Source organism: Crassostrea angulata, chromosome 1 (genome assembly GCF_025612915.1).
Source record: "Crassostrea angulata isolate pt1a10 chromosome 1, ASM2561291v2, whole genome shotgun sequence".
Lineage (NCBI taxonomy): Eukaryota > Metazoa > Mollusca > Bivalvia > Ostreida > Ostreidae > Magallana > Magallana angulata.
Window position 1 is genome coordinate 202,149 of NC_069111.1, and position 20,554 is coordinate 222,702.

The following is a 20,554-nucleotide window of genomic DNA, read 5'->3' on the forward strand; positions in this document are numbered from 1 at the left end:
TTTAATCCAATAGATAGTAACAAGCTCTGTGTTGTAGAACTTACAAATCCAAGGTTGCTCTTCAGGGACAGGATTTGGCCCGGGGTCCTGGTGTTGACAGACATCTTACTGTAGGGGAGGGGGGTCCTGTGTACTTCTCCTGACCCTTGACCTGTTTGCAAAGATTGACCAATTAATTACAGATGCAACCAACATTGTACACACCATACTTACACCATACTTACAAAATAAACATTCAGGAAAGAGACTAACATTAGACTTAGGGAGCCATATTTCTTTCAGTTTGAGGTGTCCTTACCAATACATAGAGCCAAAAATCTGTCAGTTTTAGGTTTCAGGTCTATTTTTTTCGAACACCCAGGTTAATCATTGAAAGTCTGCCATATGAAGTTGCCAATAACAATACTCAAATCAATCAAAGAAAGTCCAAAGTCCATCAGTTTCAATTGTTTCTGCTACCAGTACATTAAAGACAACAAGTTAATTAGTGGTAATGTTTTCTTACTCACAATTATCAGTTACTAATGCTCTAATGGAAAAATCAGTGATTTTATCATGGAACATTGCATTACCGGTTCGGTAATCTTAGATTCAGTGTCCAGTTGCCTTACCCACATTCAAGTTGATCTTGGAGAGCCCAAAGTCTGTCAGTTTGAGATGGCCTTCATTGGTTATCAGCATGTTGTCTGGTTTAAGGTCCCTACACACCACAGATAGTTTATTAAACAGGATATCAATGTTTACATGAAGCATGCATCTAAGAATGGTCCAGTTTTGTGTATAAAGCATGATAATTCAGACTGAGAGAGTGCATGATTTCACAGATCTATCGAGGATTCTCGGATTATCAATTATTTCACCTGTAAATCACTTTGTGACACGAACAAATCAGTCTATTTATAATGAGTTTACCAGTGAAATAAACTTGAATTTAAAAATCTGTCAAATTACATAGATATTACCTATGAATGATGCCGTGGGAATGTAAGTACTGGAGAGCTAGGGTGACCTCAGCAGAGTAGATGCGCGACATGTCTTCATCAAAATAACCATATATGGCCAACAGACTTTTTACATCACCACCAATCAAATACTCCATTATCTATTGAAACAGAACATTCCTTTCTTCTATTTAAACAAAGCATCATAGTCTTTAATGCTTCAATTTTTTGGTTTGCATTTCAGTAATAAACACTATTCTACAGTGATGTTAATTTAGGTTAATCTGCAAAGAACTATATTTGATATGGTCTAAAATAATGGTTTAAAGCTCTCTATAAAACTTCAGTTTTGGAGGCTAAAAATGCATAATACCATATATAGTCTTTATGTCTTTGTCAAATAACAATTCCTTCATAAAATGGCCTCATAATTTAAGAAATTAATAATATTTGGATGAAGCTCTTAGTTTGAGGTCTAAGTAAAAAGGATTTTTACAAGAATTAAATTACATAAAATACACTGTTCATTACCTGCTAGAGAATACAGTATTTGTTATTTATCAAAGATTACCTAACTCCTTCTCTATTAAAGAATAAAGAATCCTTTCTCTTCCAGAGAATATACAATCCATCGTTTACCATAGAATACAATTTTTACCAGAGATTACACAATTTGTTACCTTTTCCACAGAATACACATTTCATTATTTACCAGAAAGATGTTGTTCTGGGACTGCAGGGAGTAGTATAAGTGCACAATGAAGGGGCTGTTGGACAATGCCAGGGCATCTCGTTCTGCCAACACTGGAAGAAAAATTCCAATAACTGATGCATCTTTATCCCTCAAACATTGTTGAATTAATTTATAACAAATTAATCTGCGGTATAAGTTTCTTGAAGTTCACAAATCAATTTTCAGTTAAATAGAATTAAGACTTCATAAATTTGAAAGCAATGCAGAGAACAAATGGATTCACATAGACTCCTTATTCTGGAAATGTTCATAAAAAATGATAAGAAAGTTTTCACCCTGTTAGAAAATCTTGCAATTTTTAACTGATCCTACATTTATCATCTTATTACTACTTGAGTTTTCTCTCTAACATAACTTTGTGTATATTATGTTACTTGAAGTTTCTTTACCTTGGTTCACCATATTTTTGTTGACCATGTCCGACTTCTTCATCACTTTAATAGCATACTTCTTGTTTTCTTGGTTTTTCTTATGACCCAGAAATACTTTCCTTATCAAGTGAAACAAAATGATACACATGAATATAAAACTCACCATGTCGTGATGTGTACTGGCTAATCAGAAGTTTTATTTGACATACAAGAATACCTGAATGGCGAATAATTCAGGAATTCTATACATACAGCTCACAATGTTTAAAAATGGATTCCTTTAATAAAAATGCATTCTAATGCAACGAACTTAAAAAATGGTGTAATTAACGATTTCAGAAACATGCATTATTTATGATAGTAAACTTTCGCCCATTGTGAATGGCAAGGTTCACCATGACGTGATAGTTTGTTGTTTGTTTTTTTTGTAAGTGACATCTGTTAGTAATGTACTTAAACAGAATCATGGACAAATTTATCTACATTCATATGTAAATTACACATAGAAAACATCGTTGTTTTACAAACCCAAAGGCCCCTCTGCTGATAGGCTTCATAAACACAAAATCTTCTATTGATGTGGGCTGAAAAAGATAACAAAACACAATTAGCATCAACATTACATGAAACAAATATTACTGTACGGATTATCTACATCGAAGCTTTTTCAACATTTTATCTGACTCTTGAATAACTGTATTGACATTATTTGATTGACATGGGCAAATATTTTAGCTAATACCCATCCCTTTCAAAAGTGTTATATTTTTTTTCCATTAACTTTGTGTTAATCTGCCTTTGTTCTATCATTGGCAGAGTAAACGCGATCCCGTTCAAACGGATGACAACATTATGAATCATCGTTATTGGCACTGCATCCGCACTGCGCTTGGGTTGGCGGCTTCGTATAAAACTAACTTACTCTCTCAGGAAGATCGACACATCTTGACATTCCAACGTCTGCCATATTTACTGTTGAATCTATTGCTTGTTGTCTACATCTACATAATTATCTGTTTTGTACATCGGATCCTTTCATTTGCGGTGGGTTTTGAGTCAATGAGTGTTTTCGTATTTGGTGGCACATCTACACACAATGCGCCTCCTAAATGTAAAGAGCATTTCAACCGGTGTTGATTTTTTTCGCATCCCCTGAATTTCAGTCTTTTTAGCAGCAGGGTAAAACACACAGCGTATTTTCCCACCGAAAATAGGCCATCGTTCAAAACACCTAATACAATAAAAAAAATCTAAAATTAAAAAAAAATCGACTGTTTGCATGATCAGTGAGATAACATATCCATATAGGCCTAGGTCTACCTAATATTGTGCGCGTGTGACGCCATGAAAAAAAAAACCCTCAAAAGGGTGATAATGTATGTATACATATTGTAGAAGTAAATTATTTGAAATTTTCACATAGAGAAATATACATAACACATTTCTATTCCCTATAACTTTTTGTACGAATTCTTAATCTAAATCATTTTTGGGAGTGCTATAAAATGAAATGACGGATACTTTTGTGATTTTAAGAAGAACCCTTCTGAAAACTGACCAATATTTTTCTTGCAAATGACGTACATTGCGGCTCCTTACATTTGAATCTTGTAATTTCATGTATATATAGTTCTTTGTGTAAACAATTATTGATTTATTCATTTTGTAAGTACCTCCAAAAAAAAAAAAGATAAACAAGTCGATAGACCATGAAACACTATACACGTGTACACTATTAAAATATGTCAATGTGGGTAACAAATAGTATAATTAAAGATTAATGTTTTTACGCCAAAAAGGGAAGTCGGACTCCTTTAGAACATTCGGCAAACCTCGACAGATTCTGTAAACTACTACACCAACTTGGAAATAGATTTAATTTCCCATTAGTCACTAGATTGTACGCATTTACCATAACCTAATAGCTGTGACTCCAAGTAAACTATCAAATTTCAAATTTTGAATTAAACTTTCAACATATACTGTAAGATCTCAATAAAAAGTAGTCACATCACTTAATATTGCGAAGACGCGATAATAAATGTATACTGCCGGGTATATATACATACATGTAGGAACTCAGACATCCCCCACCACCCTTAAATCTATACAAATGAATCTAGTAAATGACAAATGTTATGGCTCGCGAATTAGAACAACTACAGTCCATGCAATCACGTACCAGAAAAGGAGTACAACAGAAAATAATCAACAATATCATGGGGTAAGTTACTTGTACCATAATTTACGATTATTCATTATATCTAATTATTATACTAATATCGGGAGTGCACTTGCCTCTAAACAATACGGTGCCAATGCATTGGTTTTTATATATGTATATTGTACTTTGTGAATTTCCAAAATGACTTTCTATCCCCGACAAAGATTAGTTATTCTTAATTTAAAAAAAAAAATCATAGCCCTAATGAATAGATCGTCTTCTCATTGTTATATTTTTATTTCATATTCATTCATTTTCCGACTTATAGTATCGATATTTGCTTCAAAGAATTAAGCTTATTAACACAATTTCATATTTCCGAACCCTAAATTGTGCAATGCTTCTGTTTAAACAATTGCAATCAAATTTAGATTAATGAAAGTAATTAGTTTTTTTAAAATCTCATTTAATACTCTATATCAATGTAGGTTTTTTAAAAGTGGCTGAAAAAACATGTACATATATATTTTGAACAAAATCAATCAATAAGCAAAAAAAAAAAATTATTTGAGAAATGCATGTCGCGAAACCGTGAATGTCCAATTCGATTGGCTACCGCTATTCACTCTGTCCACAAAACAAGTTTTCTATTCAAACGCTTTCTTATCACGTGATTGACATTTTATAAAACCTTTAAACACGATACCCCTATTTTATTTAACACGACGATCTCTATATGGCCGAACACATGGAGAGGAATATTAAAATAGAGTCTTTCTGACAAAGCCATTGCCGATATTATTTTGTCTCGAGCTAAAAATGAGATTTATTCGACGAACTAGGTTAGTCGAGTCATTTATCCGTGTTGAGTTTTGGCAATTTTGATCTGGAGGAAACTCTTACTGTTGAGTATTATGAACGCGCTAAATAACAACTTTGTTGATGTTGTTTTTACTCGAGATAGTGGGCGGATAAAAAAAAAATTGTAGGGTATGTAGTAGTTACCCCATATAATATTGATGGTTATGTGCAGATACCCCATGGGCGTGGTCATAATGACACTCGGGAGCGTAGTCGTTATGACCACGCCCATCGGGTATCTGCACTTATAAAATGTGAAGATTTTTTTCCTCAAAACATGGATATATTGTGCGTACATGTAATTACCGATAATTTACAATATATGAACTTTTCTAAATGAATACACTTATAAATAACCTAAATATAGATTAGAGCTAAAGAGATTAACAACTCAAAAGGGGGAAATTATTAAACAACTCTAATGATAGGCAAACAACATTGATTTCTTACAAATAAATTATCGCTTCTATCATGGTTTTGTGGAAAATGATTCATTTTTTATTTTTAAAAAATCACAGGCTGAAATGAAAAATAGACAGGTCAACATCAACGAAATGAAAAGAATTTCCTAGAGAGACGGATGAAATGTCACATACCGTAATTTATTTATATCAAACTGCCATAAAGTCGTATTCAATCATGCCCGGATCCATGCCTTTTTTTCTTCAAAGGGGGGGGGGGGGGGGGGGCGAGAGGTTTTTTTGTTTGTTTGTTGGGGGGGGGGGGGGGGTCTGAGGCAAATATTTTAATATGTTAATGCAAATATAACAATTAGAAGTCGATATGCATTGGCGGATCCAGAGGGGGGGGGGGGGGTCGGACCCCCCCCCCCTTTCTCTTAGGCATGTGAATTTTTTTGAAGACTTTTAATGCCTATTTAAAGGCAATTTTCCCCATTTATAATATAAATACTGTAGTTATCTCTGATAAATGCTTTTAAAATTGCTTATTTAAAGAATTTAGTACAACGTATCGTAATTTTGTTCTTATATGAAAAACCCTATCGAATTCTTATCGAAATAAAGTTGGCAGTATTGCTAAAAAAAAACAAATTTACAATAACAGCTCCAATGTATTTAATTTTCTACTCTATTTCTTTAAAAAATCGATTATAGTTCATACAGTTACAGTTTTGAACCGACAAGCCATCGAGTAAAACGACGTTCAAGTACGAGTACTCGCATTCATTTTACTTTTTAAAGCCGCTTTCAAATGTATTGTTTAGTTTATTAACTTAAATTGACAAGTAATGAATTTTGCACGTATTGATTTTCATCAGTTGGAACCAAACCCCCCAACCCCCCCCCCACCCCCCGCCTTTTCCAAATCGCTGGATCCGCCTCTGATATGGCTGTGTAAAGCAAAAACGTCAAATCAAATATCAATTATTTTATACCTAATAATTAATCATGTTGTGTTTTTTTTCATTCATCATAATACTGTGTTAAAATTAACATATTACTCTACACTCTCTTCGTGCTGTTGATAATATATGCGTATATCAGTGACAACTAGTCACTATAAATAAATAAACTATACTACTAGCGCTATAAAGCGCGATGTTTCATTCGATGAAGATATAAATACCCTACTTGAAATATATCGAGATTTACGAAAAAGATATTTCGTATTAAATATTTCATAAAATTTATGGAATAACTAGAACTGTTATTGTAATAACAAGATACATGTAGCTAAAAAGCCTGTTAATTTTTATTGGTGCCCAATTGTCACAAGACAATGGACTATGCAGCTATATAGTCTATATGCATCGAAAGAGTTGAACTTGATGCAGGTCTCAAAAGAATATTCACAGATTTTATTGGCAAAACTTACAGTTTGACATTTATAAGTTGTTGATTTCCACATATATGAGCCAGTTAGATTGCCAAAGTACGTGCCCATTTTTAAATCGTGAACTAAAGGGGCTTATTTAACAATAAAAGAGACATAATACAAGTTAGTCAAAAATTTGACAATACTTAAAAAACGGACACTCAATCAGAAAATTAAAAAAGTTAAAAAGAACAAGTTACTCAATTTGAAAAAAAAAGAAACATGAGAAGTATATTTCAAACGTTGCTACTGATATTTTTTTCCCGATGCATGCAGTTATTTTAAAAATATTATTTTTTTTAAAAATTATCATTATTAATCTATTCCAGTTTTTTTCACTTGTATAAATAGCATTTTTCATCAAATAATATATAGTAGTTATATTTCAGAAGATTTTTTCCTAAATAATAATACATTGTATATTGAAAGTTATAAAAGTACGAACGACAACTCTGGATACAAGTCTTTTCAGAGGGCGTGATCTTTTTTATTGGAATAGCCAATCAAAATCTTGATGTTGTATGGAAATATAGACACGATTTTTCATCGTACACGTTGAATTTAAACACAAGCAGATGTAAGTAACTGTATTTTTCATTGAACAATTTAAATTTTTATATTTCTTCTGTAACCATTCCCTTAATCTGCGGTACCAAAAACCAAGATGTAAGTTTACTGTCGACCGACTACCGAAAAGTTTGAATACCTGTGATTATGTTTTGTTTGAAATGTACCGACACGGTATCATAAAGTACGACAAAGAGCAATCAGGGAAGAGTATATACTGGTCACGAACTTTAAAATGAAATGTAACAAGCCATGCCTTCATTAATGTTGAATTTCCATACCACTCCTTTGAAATAACTTTCTGTGTTGAATGTTTACAGTTTACACCTGTGTGGACGCCATGTTGAATCATGGCGTCCGGAAAAGTGAGAAAGAGAAAAAATAGGGTTTAGAATAAAACAGATGCGTAAAACATATTTATGAAGTATTACACTGATTCCGCATACACATGTTGATAAATCAAGCCTCTTGGGGCCTACATTGTAATTTATTTGGCCTCAAAACTCCAGAATGATAAAAGCAATATTGTGCTGCTCAGGTGAAGAATTGACATTCCTGTTGGGGCCTTCAAGGGGCACTATGATAATTTTTTTTTTTAACTGTCAAGAATTTACTTTTTCTAATTTAATAAAGTAAATAATTCAAAAGTAGATCTATATGTTTATAGTATGTAATCTGTAGATCTTCTGGTCTTATTGCAAACTATAGTGAAATTATATAAAGGCATATTTATAAAAAAAAAAAAGAAGAAGTAAATATAGGATTTAGATACAGTGCATGAAGACACATGGCCATGCATTCAAATAAAGATATGAACCATAAACCTTGTTGTTTTTTTTAATGAAAAAATTCAGTCCAAGAAAAATATTGGGAGATTAGAGGAAACGACAGTATTTGTTGGATTATCTGAGATTATATAGATCATATAAAACCCCAGACTGTCTCAGAATCATGTAGACAGTATATATTATGCTCTAATATTTACTTTTAATATTTTGATATTTCCAGTGACTTTGTGAAAACACTACAAATTGATTTTGTAATGTATAGTCCAATACATTTCATCAAAGGCTACTTTAAAAATTTACCCATACAATTGCTGAAAATTAATATATAAATAAAAGTGAAAAGGAATCATTCTTTAAATAATATTAGGTGATCAAAAACGGTCGGGAGTGATCTATCGTAGCCCTTTGGGCTTTATTGGACTTTAATCATTTCCTCCCCTACCATATTTGATCATATCATTATACTAAAAGAATGATTCCTTATTCCTTAATTAAATAGAAAAGTATTTGTTTATTGCATGACTTTAATTTTCACCATGAATATATAATTTAGTGTATCACTATGTGCAGATTACTGAAAAATGCACAATGTTGCACATTTTAAAATTTTTCACTGAGTGCTGGTCATGCTTGTTTGGCCAAAGTTTGTGTGTATTTTTGGGTACTTGAATAAATGAAAATGAAAAACTGCAGATTGAAGGAGAAAGGTGCTAAATTAATATGATAACATCTAAATTATTAGTTTTTAGTGTTTTTCTTTTTACACTCAGTTTTGCAACTTCTCTCAGATATCTTTTATAAATTGGGAATTAAAAATTTAATATTGTTATTGACCTTGCTCATAATAAGTACAGGTCCATGTTCCAATATTACATGTATATACCTTATCTGCTTCCTTGTTTACAGAGATTTAGGTCCGTCTGACGGTTGAGACCCATGTTGTGATTCCGAGATGCCGGTGGGTCCATATGACCAAGACAGTTTTTATCTGAACACCCCAATCCATACCCCAGAGAGAACCCTTGGAAATGAATCCAGCTCCAGCTTGTTGAAGTCTGTGAAGGCACAGGTATGCAGCATTCCGCTTAGTTTGGTCAAATCATTCTGTGTCTTGTACCATATCAGTATTTGTAAGATACAATAATTATTTGATTTTTAAGACTGCTTTGCCTTAATCCATATGCATATATAACATGTATGTGCTAGAATATGGTATAATGTAAGTTAATGTCTTGTGGGGAAGTTTGAACAGGATCATTTTATCATGTTTATGGTGTTGGTAAATATGCTGCTCTGTCATAAGGCAGAAGTAACGCCTCCGACTGTTCACAGTTCTATGAAGTAACTTCAATCTCTGACAAATCTTCCCTTCTGAATTTTTACGCAAGCAAGATATTTCATTATCATTAAGAGTGCCCAAAATTAGAATTTTTGACATTTGTAAAATATAGGTGACATCATGGTCTTACTGGAATTTTAAATAATAGTTTTAATAGTTTTATTCAAAAGACTAAAGTCATGATTATGGAACATGTGTCTATTTCCTGTTCCTGTTGTAAAAAAAAAAGTATGTGGGTTTTATATAGCCTGTCTTGTGTCATAAACTGTATAATGACTCAGTGAGCTCTGTGGTTTCCTTACCTGTCTGAAACTTCCACCATGTAACTGGGTATAAATCAGGTAACAATGGAGACCAGTAACAGGAATTATACGAAATGTTGTGAAAACAATCTCCCCATTGCATGCCTATTGTGGAAAATGAAATATGTGAACTTATCTTTATTCACATTGTGTTTGGTTATTGAACTGAGTGCCCCTTTGGGTGGCCCCCGTGTTATGACAAGGTATCAGCCTACTCTAATGGCTTATAAATGCACCTACCTAACATACCTGGTCAATGAATGATTTACACAAATATCTAATCAGACGAAACATCTCACCTTCAAGATGTGACACAGGTGAAGTCAGTATGGACAAAAATACTTCATTTAATAATATGGATAACTTGTGTATAATTGGAAAATAATAGTTTCATTTTATAGATGGATTTATATAGCTTGGATGTACCACAGAACACTGTGCCATTGTGTTGTTACAAGTGAAAGGGGCAGCATTTTTATGGAGTGAATCACTGAATTAAAGTTGCCTAATTTAATTAGTTTGACAACAAGCATGTTTGGAGATTGTGTCTGATATATACTAGCTGCATGATTCAGTGGTGTAAATTTTTTTTTTATGCAGGAAGACCAATTTAAACGAATAACTCGGGAATTACAAACTGAGAGAAGAAACCACAAGCAGGTAAGAGTTTTCTTTGTAAGTGGCCTTAGACAAGGTGATACATGTATTATGCAGATTGAGTCCTTTGTTCCTGTGTAGGTAGTACACAGATCTAAAACAGCAGTAAGTAGTACACAAATCTAAGACAGCAGAGATTGTGTCGTGGATAGATCTACATGCCTCGAGCTGTCAGTGGATATTGTATGAAGATTATGTATTATCTCTGGTGTGTGTCAACAAGACAGACAGATTTCCTTTTACCCAGTGGTGGGACTAGATTCCTCCCCATGTGGACTAGTCTCAGATGTAAACTTTGAATTCTGAGGATATCCTACATTCTTGGAGTACGTGTGTAGGACATGTCTGGAGTGTTAAGTAAGAAACTGTTGACATACGGTGACCAGGAATAACTTCCCTTCCTCTGCTAGGTAATACCTGTCTCACCTGGGCCAGGTAAAAACATGCATACCTGCAATCTTTAAATCTGTACACACCACAGTTGGCTGACCTTTTTGTGCAATTTTCTCTTTCAAATTGGTTGATTTATTGAACAAGCCTTTAAGAAATGTGACGCACTCAGAAAGTGCTTTGCCTTCCCTGGGGAATTCTTATCCCAATTTATTGAAACTTTTGAAAGGCTTGTGTGAAAGAAGTTTTCATGAGTGAGTGTATGCAGCACATTTTGCTTCCGATATCAATGTTTTTGTTATTTTCTCACTGTATGGCAGTTTTGTTTGCTGTGTTGAAATTTGATTGTGAATACATGTATCTGTGTAATGTAACACAGAGATGATTTAATTCCTGCCTATTTATAAAAGGGAAAGACTATTAGAATCCCTAGTAAGTTTGGTCTGTAGGTAGCACTAGGTTATTTTGTATCAATGAAGTGTACTTTCCATCAATATTCTGTGTGTAGCCAGTGAGGGCATCGTCTTCATACACAGCTCCATTTCAATCCCCTGTTCCCCCTTCACACACCCACACACATCAAGGTACATATACAGGTAGGCTAGGAAATATGACATCTTATTCTGTATTGGTGTTATATTGTGTATCTGAGGTCTTTAGTGACAGATCTAACTATTGACTAGTACAGACTCATTGACTGTGAGACAGATTGTTATGTATGATTGAACATGAAGTATGTAACCTCAAGCTCCAAAGAAAACAAAAAATCCCAGAGTGTGGGTGAAATCGATGATTGAAGAAACTAACACATATCATACCTACAAATTGTAGGAGTAGGCCGGTCTGTTGAGTTTTAAAAAGGCTCCAATATTGACAGGATTGATTGAGCTTATAGAGGTAGATCACAATGTAAATATGATCAGGACAGATACAAATTAGCAGATACTGGCGGTTAGCGGGCACTGAACCAATTCTCTACATGGAGTCTAGGTCCCATAAAAGCCTTGTCGCAGTCTTCTATCCATACTTTCTCCCCAGAAATCCACTTTCAGAAACTTGGAGAACTAGCATGTTAGGAGATGACAGCCCTGAGGATAAAAAATAACATCTGGCCAAACTCCATGGGTTTTATTTCTCTAACAGCTGGAGGATTTATTATCTCCGGATAAAACTTTTAGCACTGTTGTGTATTTCAGTGCCTGAATTGAGTGAGAGTTAAATATTCCATATGTTTTCATTTAAAACTCATTATCTTTAAAATGAAGCTTGAAAATTCTCATTTTCCCAAGGGACTGTTAAAACCTTTCATTTATTGTTTGATTTATGTAATATGTAAGCTGTTTTGTGTGTAATTAAGTTCATGTGAGGCTTTAAATTGTGTGTAATGTAGCATGCTTTTTATAATTAGATGCAGGCAATTATAGCTAATGAAACTCCCTATGAGAAATATACATCCATTTTAGATATGCTGTATTCTTAAAGTTGGAATATTTTCTGAAAGTTGAATTAATGTCATCATTATTTTGTCTGTATGGTGTCACAAACAGTATGTTGTCACTTTGTACATGTATTGTTTCTAAACAGTATGTTGTCAATATGGTGTTACAGACAGTATATTGTCAATATGTTTTCAGTATGTTGTTAATACGTTGTCAGTATGTTGCTACATACAGTATGTTGTCGGCCTGCCCCTGTGAAGGTCTCGCTTTGTTGTGCATCAAAGTGTGGATGGCTTCTGTTCTGGGTGAGGCCGTCTCTCTTGTTTGCATTGCATGGCTGTTCCATCTTCTGTCACTTCACCTCCATATCATCTCATCATGTCATCCTCACTAAAGCCTAGTTGTAATGACTGAAAACTGTCATTTTAATTTTATATTTACAAGTCCTTGACTCCATGGATGTATTGTAATGACTAAAAATTTATAATTTTTAAATCATTGAAAATCTGTTTCCATGTGATTTGGAAAACCCCTAGGCAAAAGATGCTGGAATTGATATGTTCATTCTCACGTATTGGTGGTGGTTTCAATGATAAATGATTGATTTACTGACAACAAAATGAGGGGTCGGGTGGGTGGGTGGGTGGGGGTTGAAGTTTCTGGCCAATCTTAGAGATGACATCGAGTACGTACAGAGATGGAGGGGCTAGCTCCCTCAGATCAGGAGACCTGATTGTTGGTGATTTATATTTCCAGTACAAAGCTTCCCCAGGTATTATGACTAGTTTTAACACCACGGAAGACTCCCTCCCCTGGCGGAGTCCCCACTCCCTAGCCAATTCTAGAATAGAGGACGACAGTTTTGTCTCGCCAAAAATGAACTCCCACCTCTTGGATTCTTGTATGTAAGTATGCATAGACAATTAGAACCGGAATCCCACTCCCAATGGAAGAGAGTAACAGATTCAGTACCTAACATGTTGAGTTCTATAGATCCCAGTGTTATAGAGTTCTGTTCATTAATCTGTTGCATGGACCATCACTATATAATCCTGTGTTCTGCATGTATCATGTACCCCAAGGCATGTGTTGTGTCAGCTCATCTCTGTTTTAGACCTCGGGTGGCCAACGACACAACATCTCTATTTCAGACTATAAGGGTGGTCAGTATGTTGACTCGGATTATATGAACGTGTAGCATGGATAAGTCCTAGAATTTGTTTGTTATGTAGTCTGATAAATTCATCTGTGTGTATATAAGTACAAAGTGTTGACTACAATCTATGTACATCGTAAAAGCTGCATATTGAACACAAACCATCACATCGTTAAGGACTGCAATAGAAGTATTTATACTGACAAATATTTCACAGAGATCCCATGAAATAATTAGTGATTTAAGCTTTCAAACACTGAAGTGTTAAACAGTCAGATTATCAAGAAATATCGCTCAATTTCAGAGGTGATATGACGTCACAGAGATAAATTTAGTCCTGTTAAGTTTCTAAGAAAATCTATAACATCCTTACATTTTACATTGGACTTTTGGTGGATTTTGAATTCATTTTTGCTCAATATGTTGCACTGAGCTAGTTTCCTGAAGAAATGCCTAGCATAGCCACATTTCTATAGAGGGCTATTACAGCTAATGCCTCCCTCTCTGTTTATCAACTTGCTGCAAACAATGCCTAAAAGAATGTGTAAGAAATAGCTGTTCTTAATGTTGACATAAGAACATACCAGGGCTGTTTAATTGAATCGTCTGGCACTCGGGTCATAGATCTATGTTTGGTGTCTTATACACGGACAGGAACCTCAGTATACTCTATTCTACCATATTGATTTTATAGCGTAATATAAGACCCTCTCTCCTAGCCCCAAGCATGAAGCAAGCATGATGATAAAATGCACTTTTCATAAGTTAATTATGCAGGTTTTGGTAAAGAATTTAAGGAATTCAAATTGTAGACGAGCTTTTTCTGTCGCCACCTGTAGACCGACAGACCTGTGTACTCGTGTCATTACTGTGTAACACAGTGGTTGCTATATGATAGGAGGGAGTCCATAAAACAGTGTTAGGTAAAAAAAAAACCCCATTAAAACCACAAGGAACTTGGCCTTCACAGAGGAATAAAGAATTGCAGCTATTGGAATGTTGTATTGTCTTTTCACTATTGATTGGGATAGTATACATACAATGTTTGACATTTTTTGTGATCAGTCATGTGGAAATGTCTTTAGAGGTGACAGTGGGTTTTAATGGTGCATTTTTGTGAATGCATGAGTGACTACTTTAAGAAGAACACTTTGAGACTCTATTTTTACATTCGATGATCTCCACACCTCCACAGATTGTTTACGAGTCGGGCCCTGATCCGTGGTGTGTGAGAGTGTATTGGGATTTACTCCGCCTGCCATTAATTGGTAATGGTCACTCAACTCAAACCATGTCCATGTCCTAGTTCACAGGAATGAAAACAAGTTTTTAAAATATCTGCCAGGGAATTAAGGTTATGGCGTAGTGACAAATTGTTGTAACAGTAAGTGTATTCTGTACCTGGGGACCATTATTGGACCGTCATGTAATGGGTGTTGATGATGTGCTGGTCCCCACCTGTTTCTGTGGGGGAGTCTGTGTACCAATAGTATTTCCCTGATTCTGTGGAGGATCTCCCTGATTCTGTGGAGGATCTCCCTGATTCTGTGGAGGATCTCCCTGATTTAGAGGGACCTCTTGGATTAAAGTGAAAACTCTGTTTACTGTAGGAATCTATTTACTATTAGACTGTGATCTGTAGGTAAGGATCGGTAGGTAAGGATCGGTACTGGGGTGAGAGTGTTTGCACTGACACAAGAGTATTGGGGTTGGGCCAATGTAAAGTATCTGTACAATATTTTTCTAGGTGGAAAAGAACTACATGTATTACTACTGTAACAGCTGAAAATTAATATTATTATTGATCAATGTGATAAAACATAGATATGCTTATTGGGTATAATTGGATCATAGATTATGAACAAGTAGGAAATTCTCTCTACATCTTGCCTTTCTTATTGTAGGAGGGAGTTAGAAGATAGAGGCACATTTGGGTAGGTAAACATACCACATCATACAGCATTGGGGATAAGACTTGGCACATGATACAGTGACATTGGTATAAAGGGGATCTATATCATATATATCATACAATTTTATGATATGATGAAGTGACAATCTCAGCCGGGATCTGTTCCTCTCTTAGAATTGATTACCCTCACAGTTCCTAGATTCTACAACTCTGCATTCTGCTGTCTATGTGGTTTGAAGAGTTTCTTGTTTGACCTGAAGTTTATGACAGAAGTGACGAATGACAGAAATAAAAGCCAAATCAAATAGTTTGATTGAGTTTTATCAGAGATACAGGACAGAACTCCACAGATTATAGCCATCACAGCAGATTTAGCTCACACTCCTAGGTGTGCTATTATCTCACCTGTGACAGAATACACCTGTAATTAGCTCTCTATTAGCAATAGGTCACAGGAGTCTGTAGGTCTATTTATTGTGGTGAGGTAAACATGGTAAACCATTAATAGAATTCTATTCATGCTGTATAAAAAAATGACTTCTTTTAAAAATAAACAACTCCTAATTTAGACTTCCAATGACCTAATACAGACTTCATTTGCCCTAACAAAGATGATGAAATGCATGTACGTTTTTTTTTTAAATATCTAATATAATGATAATAATAATATAATGAAAATTTTGTGTGAAAGCTATAAAAAGGTTGGCAGTGTAATACATTTAATACCAAATATTCTTTGATCATCACCATTGTTTCTGTAAATGGGTAGAAATTGAATACAATATCTCATTGGGTGTATATACATGTGTATGTATAATAGCAGAATGCTAAAGTGCTTGAAGCAACAACAAACCTGACTCTGCATAATTCCGGGAACATGCATTTACAACACATCATAAAATATATACATGTCTTGATTTTGTTGTTGTTTTTTTTTTTTTTAAAGAATTGAAAGAAAGGTTATTTTAGAAATTTTTATAGGTACCGGTAATCTTAAAATAGAATTTAAACAACTTTGTGATATACAGACAGGCAGTCTATTTAAAATTGTTTTTATCCATGCTGCATGAAATTGAGAGAATACTGAGATTTTGTGATAGAAATTGGAGATAAGTGGAGTGCATCACATACAGAATTTGTTTAGAATACATTCGTAAACAGACCCCCACCTGGTTGATACACACATGCCTGCATCTAGTCAGTGTGCTGTACATGAATTTGTTGAATGCCTCAATGCCATGAATGAGCACAGCTAGATGACTAGATGACAGACATGCCGTAACTTCAGTCTTGTTGTTTTTGTTGTTCATTCCTCTGTACATTTATCATTGTTTATTGATTACAGAACGGACAACATGGATTTTGACAATTACGCCCATGAGAGTTCATATGGGGGTCATGACCCTGGGATGTACAGCAGTGACCCCTATGGACAGAGTTACTCCCCTCACCTCCCTAACGGTGGTCAGTATTACCAGGACGAGCGGTCCCCTCATGGATCACGAGTCTCCCTCCACAGTGGCGGTAGTAACAGAAACCTGTCCAGAATGGTAAGAAATTTGCCCAGAGTGATTAAACATTTTGTTGCGTCTCCAAATTTCCTTGATGATTGTAACTTGACCTTTTTTAGGATAACAAGCTGATGGGCCAGGGGTCGATGGGATCCCTACACAGAGTGGAGCCCTCCCAGCCCCATGACAACTACGCCTCCTACTCCTCGCTGTCTCGCCCCCAGTATGATGACGGTCCACCCCAGGGCTCACCACACAGCCCGGGCACCCCCACAAGGTTTAATGGCTATCAGGATCCGCCATACGGTGGCGGGGGGCGCTACAGTATGGCGTCCAATGATAGCATACACAGAGATGATCCTTACAGTGGTTATGATCCTAGGTAGCTAGCATGCTTATATATATATACATATCCCATGATGCAAATCTCTCTGACTGTCAGTAAAATGCAGTAGTTAATATTCTACCTTTTGTTGATGAAATATTGTGATATTTTTGCATGGCTGTAAATATTTTTGTTCAAACAAAAATTGATGCCTCGAAGCATTCTGTAATTTTGACAGATCAAATTGATGCTCTGTTAGATTTTGTTTGATATGAAAAAGATACCACCTGAAAAGATTTTAAGTGATTCCTAGCAATGCATTGTGGGATACCTGGGTATGCTGGAATACCTTGGTATGTAGTGTAATTGATGTTCTGATGCATGTTGGGTTTGGCACTCAATATTAACCTTGTATTGCATTCATTTCAATCAATGGTTACGCTTTTGGTAATTGTACGCTAAATAAGGTCGTTGCAAGTACATAAAGTGAGAATTATTACCAAAACATGGATAGAATGATACTTAAAGTATAAAATGTGTTTTTTTTGAATTACTTTTTATCTGAGAAAAGCAAGGTACATGTATCATAAAGAACTATTTTACCATAAAAAACAAAAAACTGAGCATGAGGTGTACTTTTGCATATAGAAAATTATCTACTGTTACAGCACAAAATGAATTAATGGTTAAATGATACAAATATTCATTCAGTAGGACTATTAAAATATAACTGTTTCTTAAGGGTTTTTTTCTTTCAAAGTGAACTAATTCAACTGGTGTGCTGTATCAGTAGAGATTATTGCTTGAATACTGATACATATAGTGTAGACTGATGACTTTATTTTCCTCATGCATTCATCTTTGTATATATGCACTCATTGTATATCGAGGACTTGTAGGACTAGGGAACTATACTGTAGATTCCTTATTTTATACGAGATGTTAATTCAGCTATTTGACCATTTTGTATTATTTCACAACAGTAACAAAAAGAATAGTGAGATTATTAATCTTTGTGCAGTGCTACTGCCAGGTAGCATTCAAGTGGATATTAATTTCTGGGGTATAATTGGGAATCTACAGTACTCATGTTGTCTGTGTGTTAATGTGTATAAAGTGTTGGTGTTATGTGCCTAATTCAACCTCAAAACTATTTTTTTTAAAATTCTTTGAATGATATTTTATCTTAATATCCTTAAGATTCATATAAATTTTTAAAGATTTTCTCCAGAAGTCTTCCATTGTTAATTGAGTAAAAAGATATGAAATTTTAGACCAAATGATGAGTGAAATTTAAGATTGAAAAGGGAGCATGACCATGATGACAGTGTACAAACGATAATTTAACAATTAGACACAGACTCTAGTTATAGAGAGTGTTAATAATCTGTTTGTGTTGTCAGGGATGGCCCTCCACGGAGCAGAGGCAGCTACGACCAGTCTCCCCCCTACAGCAGTAACCAGCACCTGACCCAGGACCCTCACTACCCAGGATACCCCACGGATGACCGCTACGGGGATCCCCAAGGTCACGACCCCTATGGCGATCACATGGGAAACGATCGCCATGGTGATCCCCACAATGACTCTCATGTCAGTGACTCCTTCTATAGAGATTCCCCTGACAGAAATAACATGTATCCAAGGAATGGGCCTCACCATGACAACTATGCAGACTACCCACCAGAAGACATTCATGACCCATCTTACACTGACGACAGATACAGAGGACATCCTGACGATTCAGGCAATTACAGGGAATCTCCTCTTCCTAGGGACCCTGGGAGTTACAGGGAATCCCCATTGCCAAGGGATCATGGGAATTACAGGGAATCTCCATTACCAAGGGATCCTGGAAATTACAGGGAATCTCCATTACCAAGGGATCCTGGAAATTACCAGGAATCTCCTCTCCCAAGAGAACAAGGATATGGAGATCCTCCAGAGGATAGGTTCCACAACATGTCCCTGAATGATCCCCAGGGGAACTATCCCCCGGACGACAGTTACCCTGGTAACCCACAGAACCCCGGCTATGACCAGCGTGGACCAGATGACAGGTATGGAGATGAGCCACAGACATTCGGTGATTACGACGATCAGCCGTACAGGAAACACGAGGGACTTCCTCCTGTTCACAGTGACCCATTCGCGGATGATCCATTCCAGCAGCAGCAGATGATGATGCAGAGAAGTCGCACTCCCACCTCTCTCCATGATCAATATGGTAAGTTCAGCTTCTTTATGACACCCTATCGATGAAAGCAAACTAAAAGGTATAATTTGATGGAACTTATTTTTGAAACCATTTTATCAATAAGGACAGTAAAACACAGTTACATAGAACAAGCTTATAACAAATTATCCCTTTAAACAAGGTCTCATTACTCATAGCCTTTAACAGAAACTTATCAGATATGAGGAATTATGCTTATATTATATTTGTGTTCAGGTTGTCTTCCCCTGGCATTTCTCTGTTATTGTGTTTTACTCTAAACGTATCAATTGGATATTCACTTTGAACATTACCATTTTGTAGTTGCTTAGACTTTTTCTCTGTTTCTTTTTATTCTCCCAAACTGTTGTGTTCACTGTTACTTTGATATATTTGTTAGTCTTGTTCTTTGCCTTTCTTATATTTTGTGGATTCTCTTCTTATTTCTTTATTTCTCTCTGGTGTCCCGACTTTCTCTATCGAAAAGTGTTTTTGTACAGTGCTTTCCACTTTGTTCTGTATTAACCTAACACTGATTTGCTGTCTCTGGCTGAGGAATATTCTGATTATAAAGACTGTTGATGTGTCTACAATTAAATCTCCTCTGCAATAACCCTACTCCTATCCTTAGTCCCTCGCTGCGAGATGAAGGTTTTGTGTATGGATGTTTATTTGCAGATTCTAACCCTGATTTACGGTATATGCCCCAGGATGACTTTGACCCCTATGATGGTCGTCATGGTGACTATGCGCCAATGATGGCCCCAAATATGGAATCCCACCCTGAGTTTGATCAGTCAAATATGAGTGAGTATTGTCCCAGATAGTCAGCTAACCTGTATGATAGTCAGCCACTCTGTACAATGGTCAGCTAACCTGTAAGATGGTCAGCTAACCTGTAAGATGGTCAGCTAACCTGTAAGATGGTCAGTTAACCTGTAAGATGGTCAGCTAACCTGTAAGATGGTCAGCTAACCTGTACAATGTTCAGTTAACCTGTAAGATGGTCAGCTAACATGGCTGTGA

At 35.5% G+C, this 20,554-nt stretch overlaps 2 protein-coding genes across 11 annotated transcripts in view; one reads left to right on the top strand and one right to left on the bottom strand.

Annotated features, from left to right (window-relative positions):
* Window positions 1-9,248, bottom strand: part of LOC128190837 (serine/threonine-protein kinase greatwall-like) — a 22,538-nt gene extending 13,290 nt beyond the window's left edge. The window contains exons 1-8 of one of the 2 annotated variants that reach the window (XM_052863083.1): window positions 9,166-9,248; window positions 2,989-3,297; window positions 2,595-2,650; window positions 2,085-2,185; window positions 1,654-1,745; window positions 963-1,102; window positions 612-700; window positions 45-151 (exon numbers count right to left, since the gene is read on the bottom strand). In XM_052863083.1, coding sequence (XP_052719043.1) covers window positions 45-151; window positions 612-700; window positions 963-1,102; window positions 1,654-1,745; window positions 2,085-2,185; window positions 2,595-2,650; window positions 2,989-3,033 — 630 coding nt within the window. In that variant the 5' untranslated portion in view covers window positions 3,034-3,297; window positions 9,166-9,248. Of the gene's footprint in view, window positions 1-44; window positions 152-611; window positions 701-962; window positions 1,103-1,653; window positions 1,746-2,084; window positions 2,186-2,594; window positions 2,651-2,988; window positions 3,298-9,165 lie in introns of those variants that run through there. The other variant, XM_052863162.1, reaches the window with a different exon arrangement.
* The window catches only part of LOC128190315 (catenin delta-2-like), a 23,208-nt gene continuing 10,040 nt past the window's right edge, over window positions 7,387-20,554 (top strand). The window contains exons 1-9 of one of the 9 annotated variants that reach the window (XM_052862369.1): window positions 7,387-7,504; window positions 9,189-9,351; window positions 10,524-10,583; window positions 13,166-13,314; window positions 15,470-15,499; window positions 16,823-17,027; window positions 17,108-17,370; window positions 18,717-19,540; window positions 20,207-20,335. In XM_052862369.1, coding sequence (XP_052718329.1) covers window positions 9,235-9,351; window positions 10,524-10,583; window positions 13,166-13,314; window positions 15,470-15,499; window positions 16,823-17,027; window positions 17,108-17,370; window positions 18,717-19,540; window positions 20,207-20,335 — 1,777 coding nt within the window. In that variant the 5' untranslated portion in view covers window positions 7,387-7,504; window positions 9,189-9,234. Of the gene's footprint in view, window positions 7,505-9,188; window positions 9,352-10,093; window positions 10,241-10,523; window positions 10,584-13,165; window positions 13,315-14,840; window positions 15,208-15,469; window positions 15,500-16,822; window positions 17,028-17,107; window positions 17,371-18,716; window positions 19,541-20,206; window positions 20,336-20,554 lie in introns of those variants that run through there. The other 8 variants (XM_052862524.1, XM_052862674.1, XM_052862598.1 and 5 more) reach the window with 8 other exon arrangements.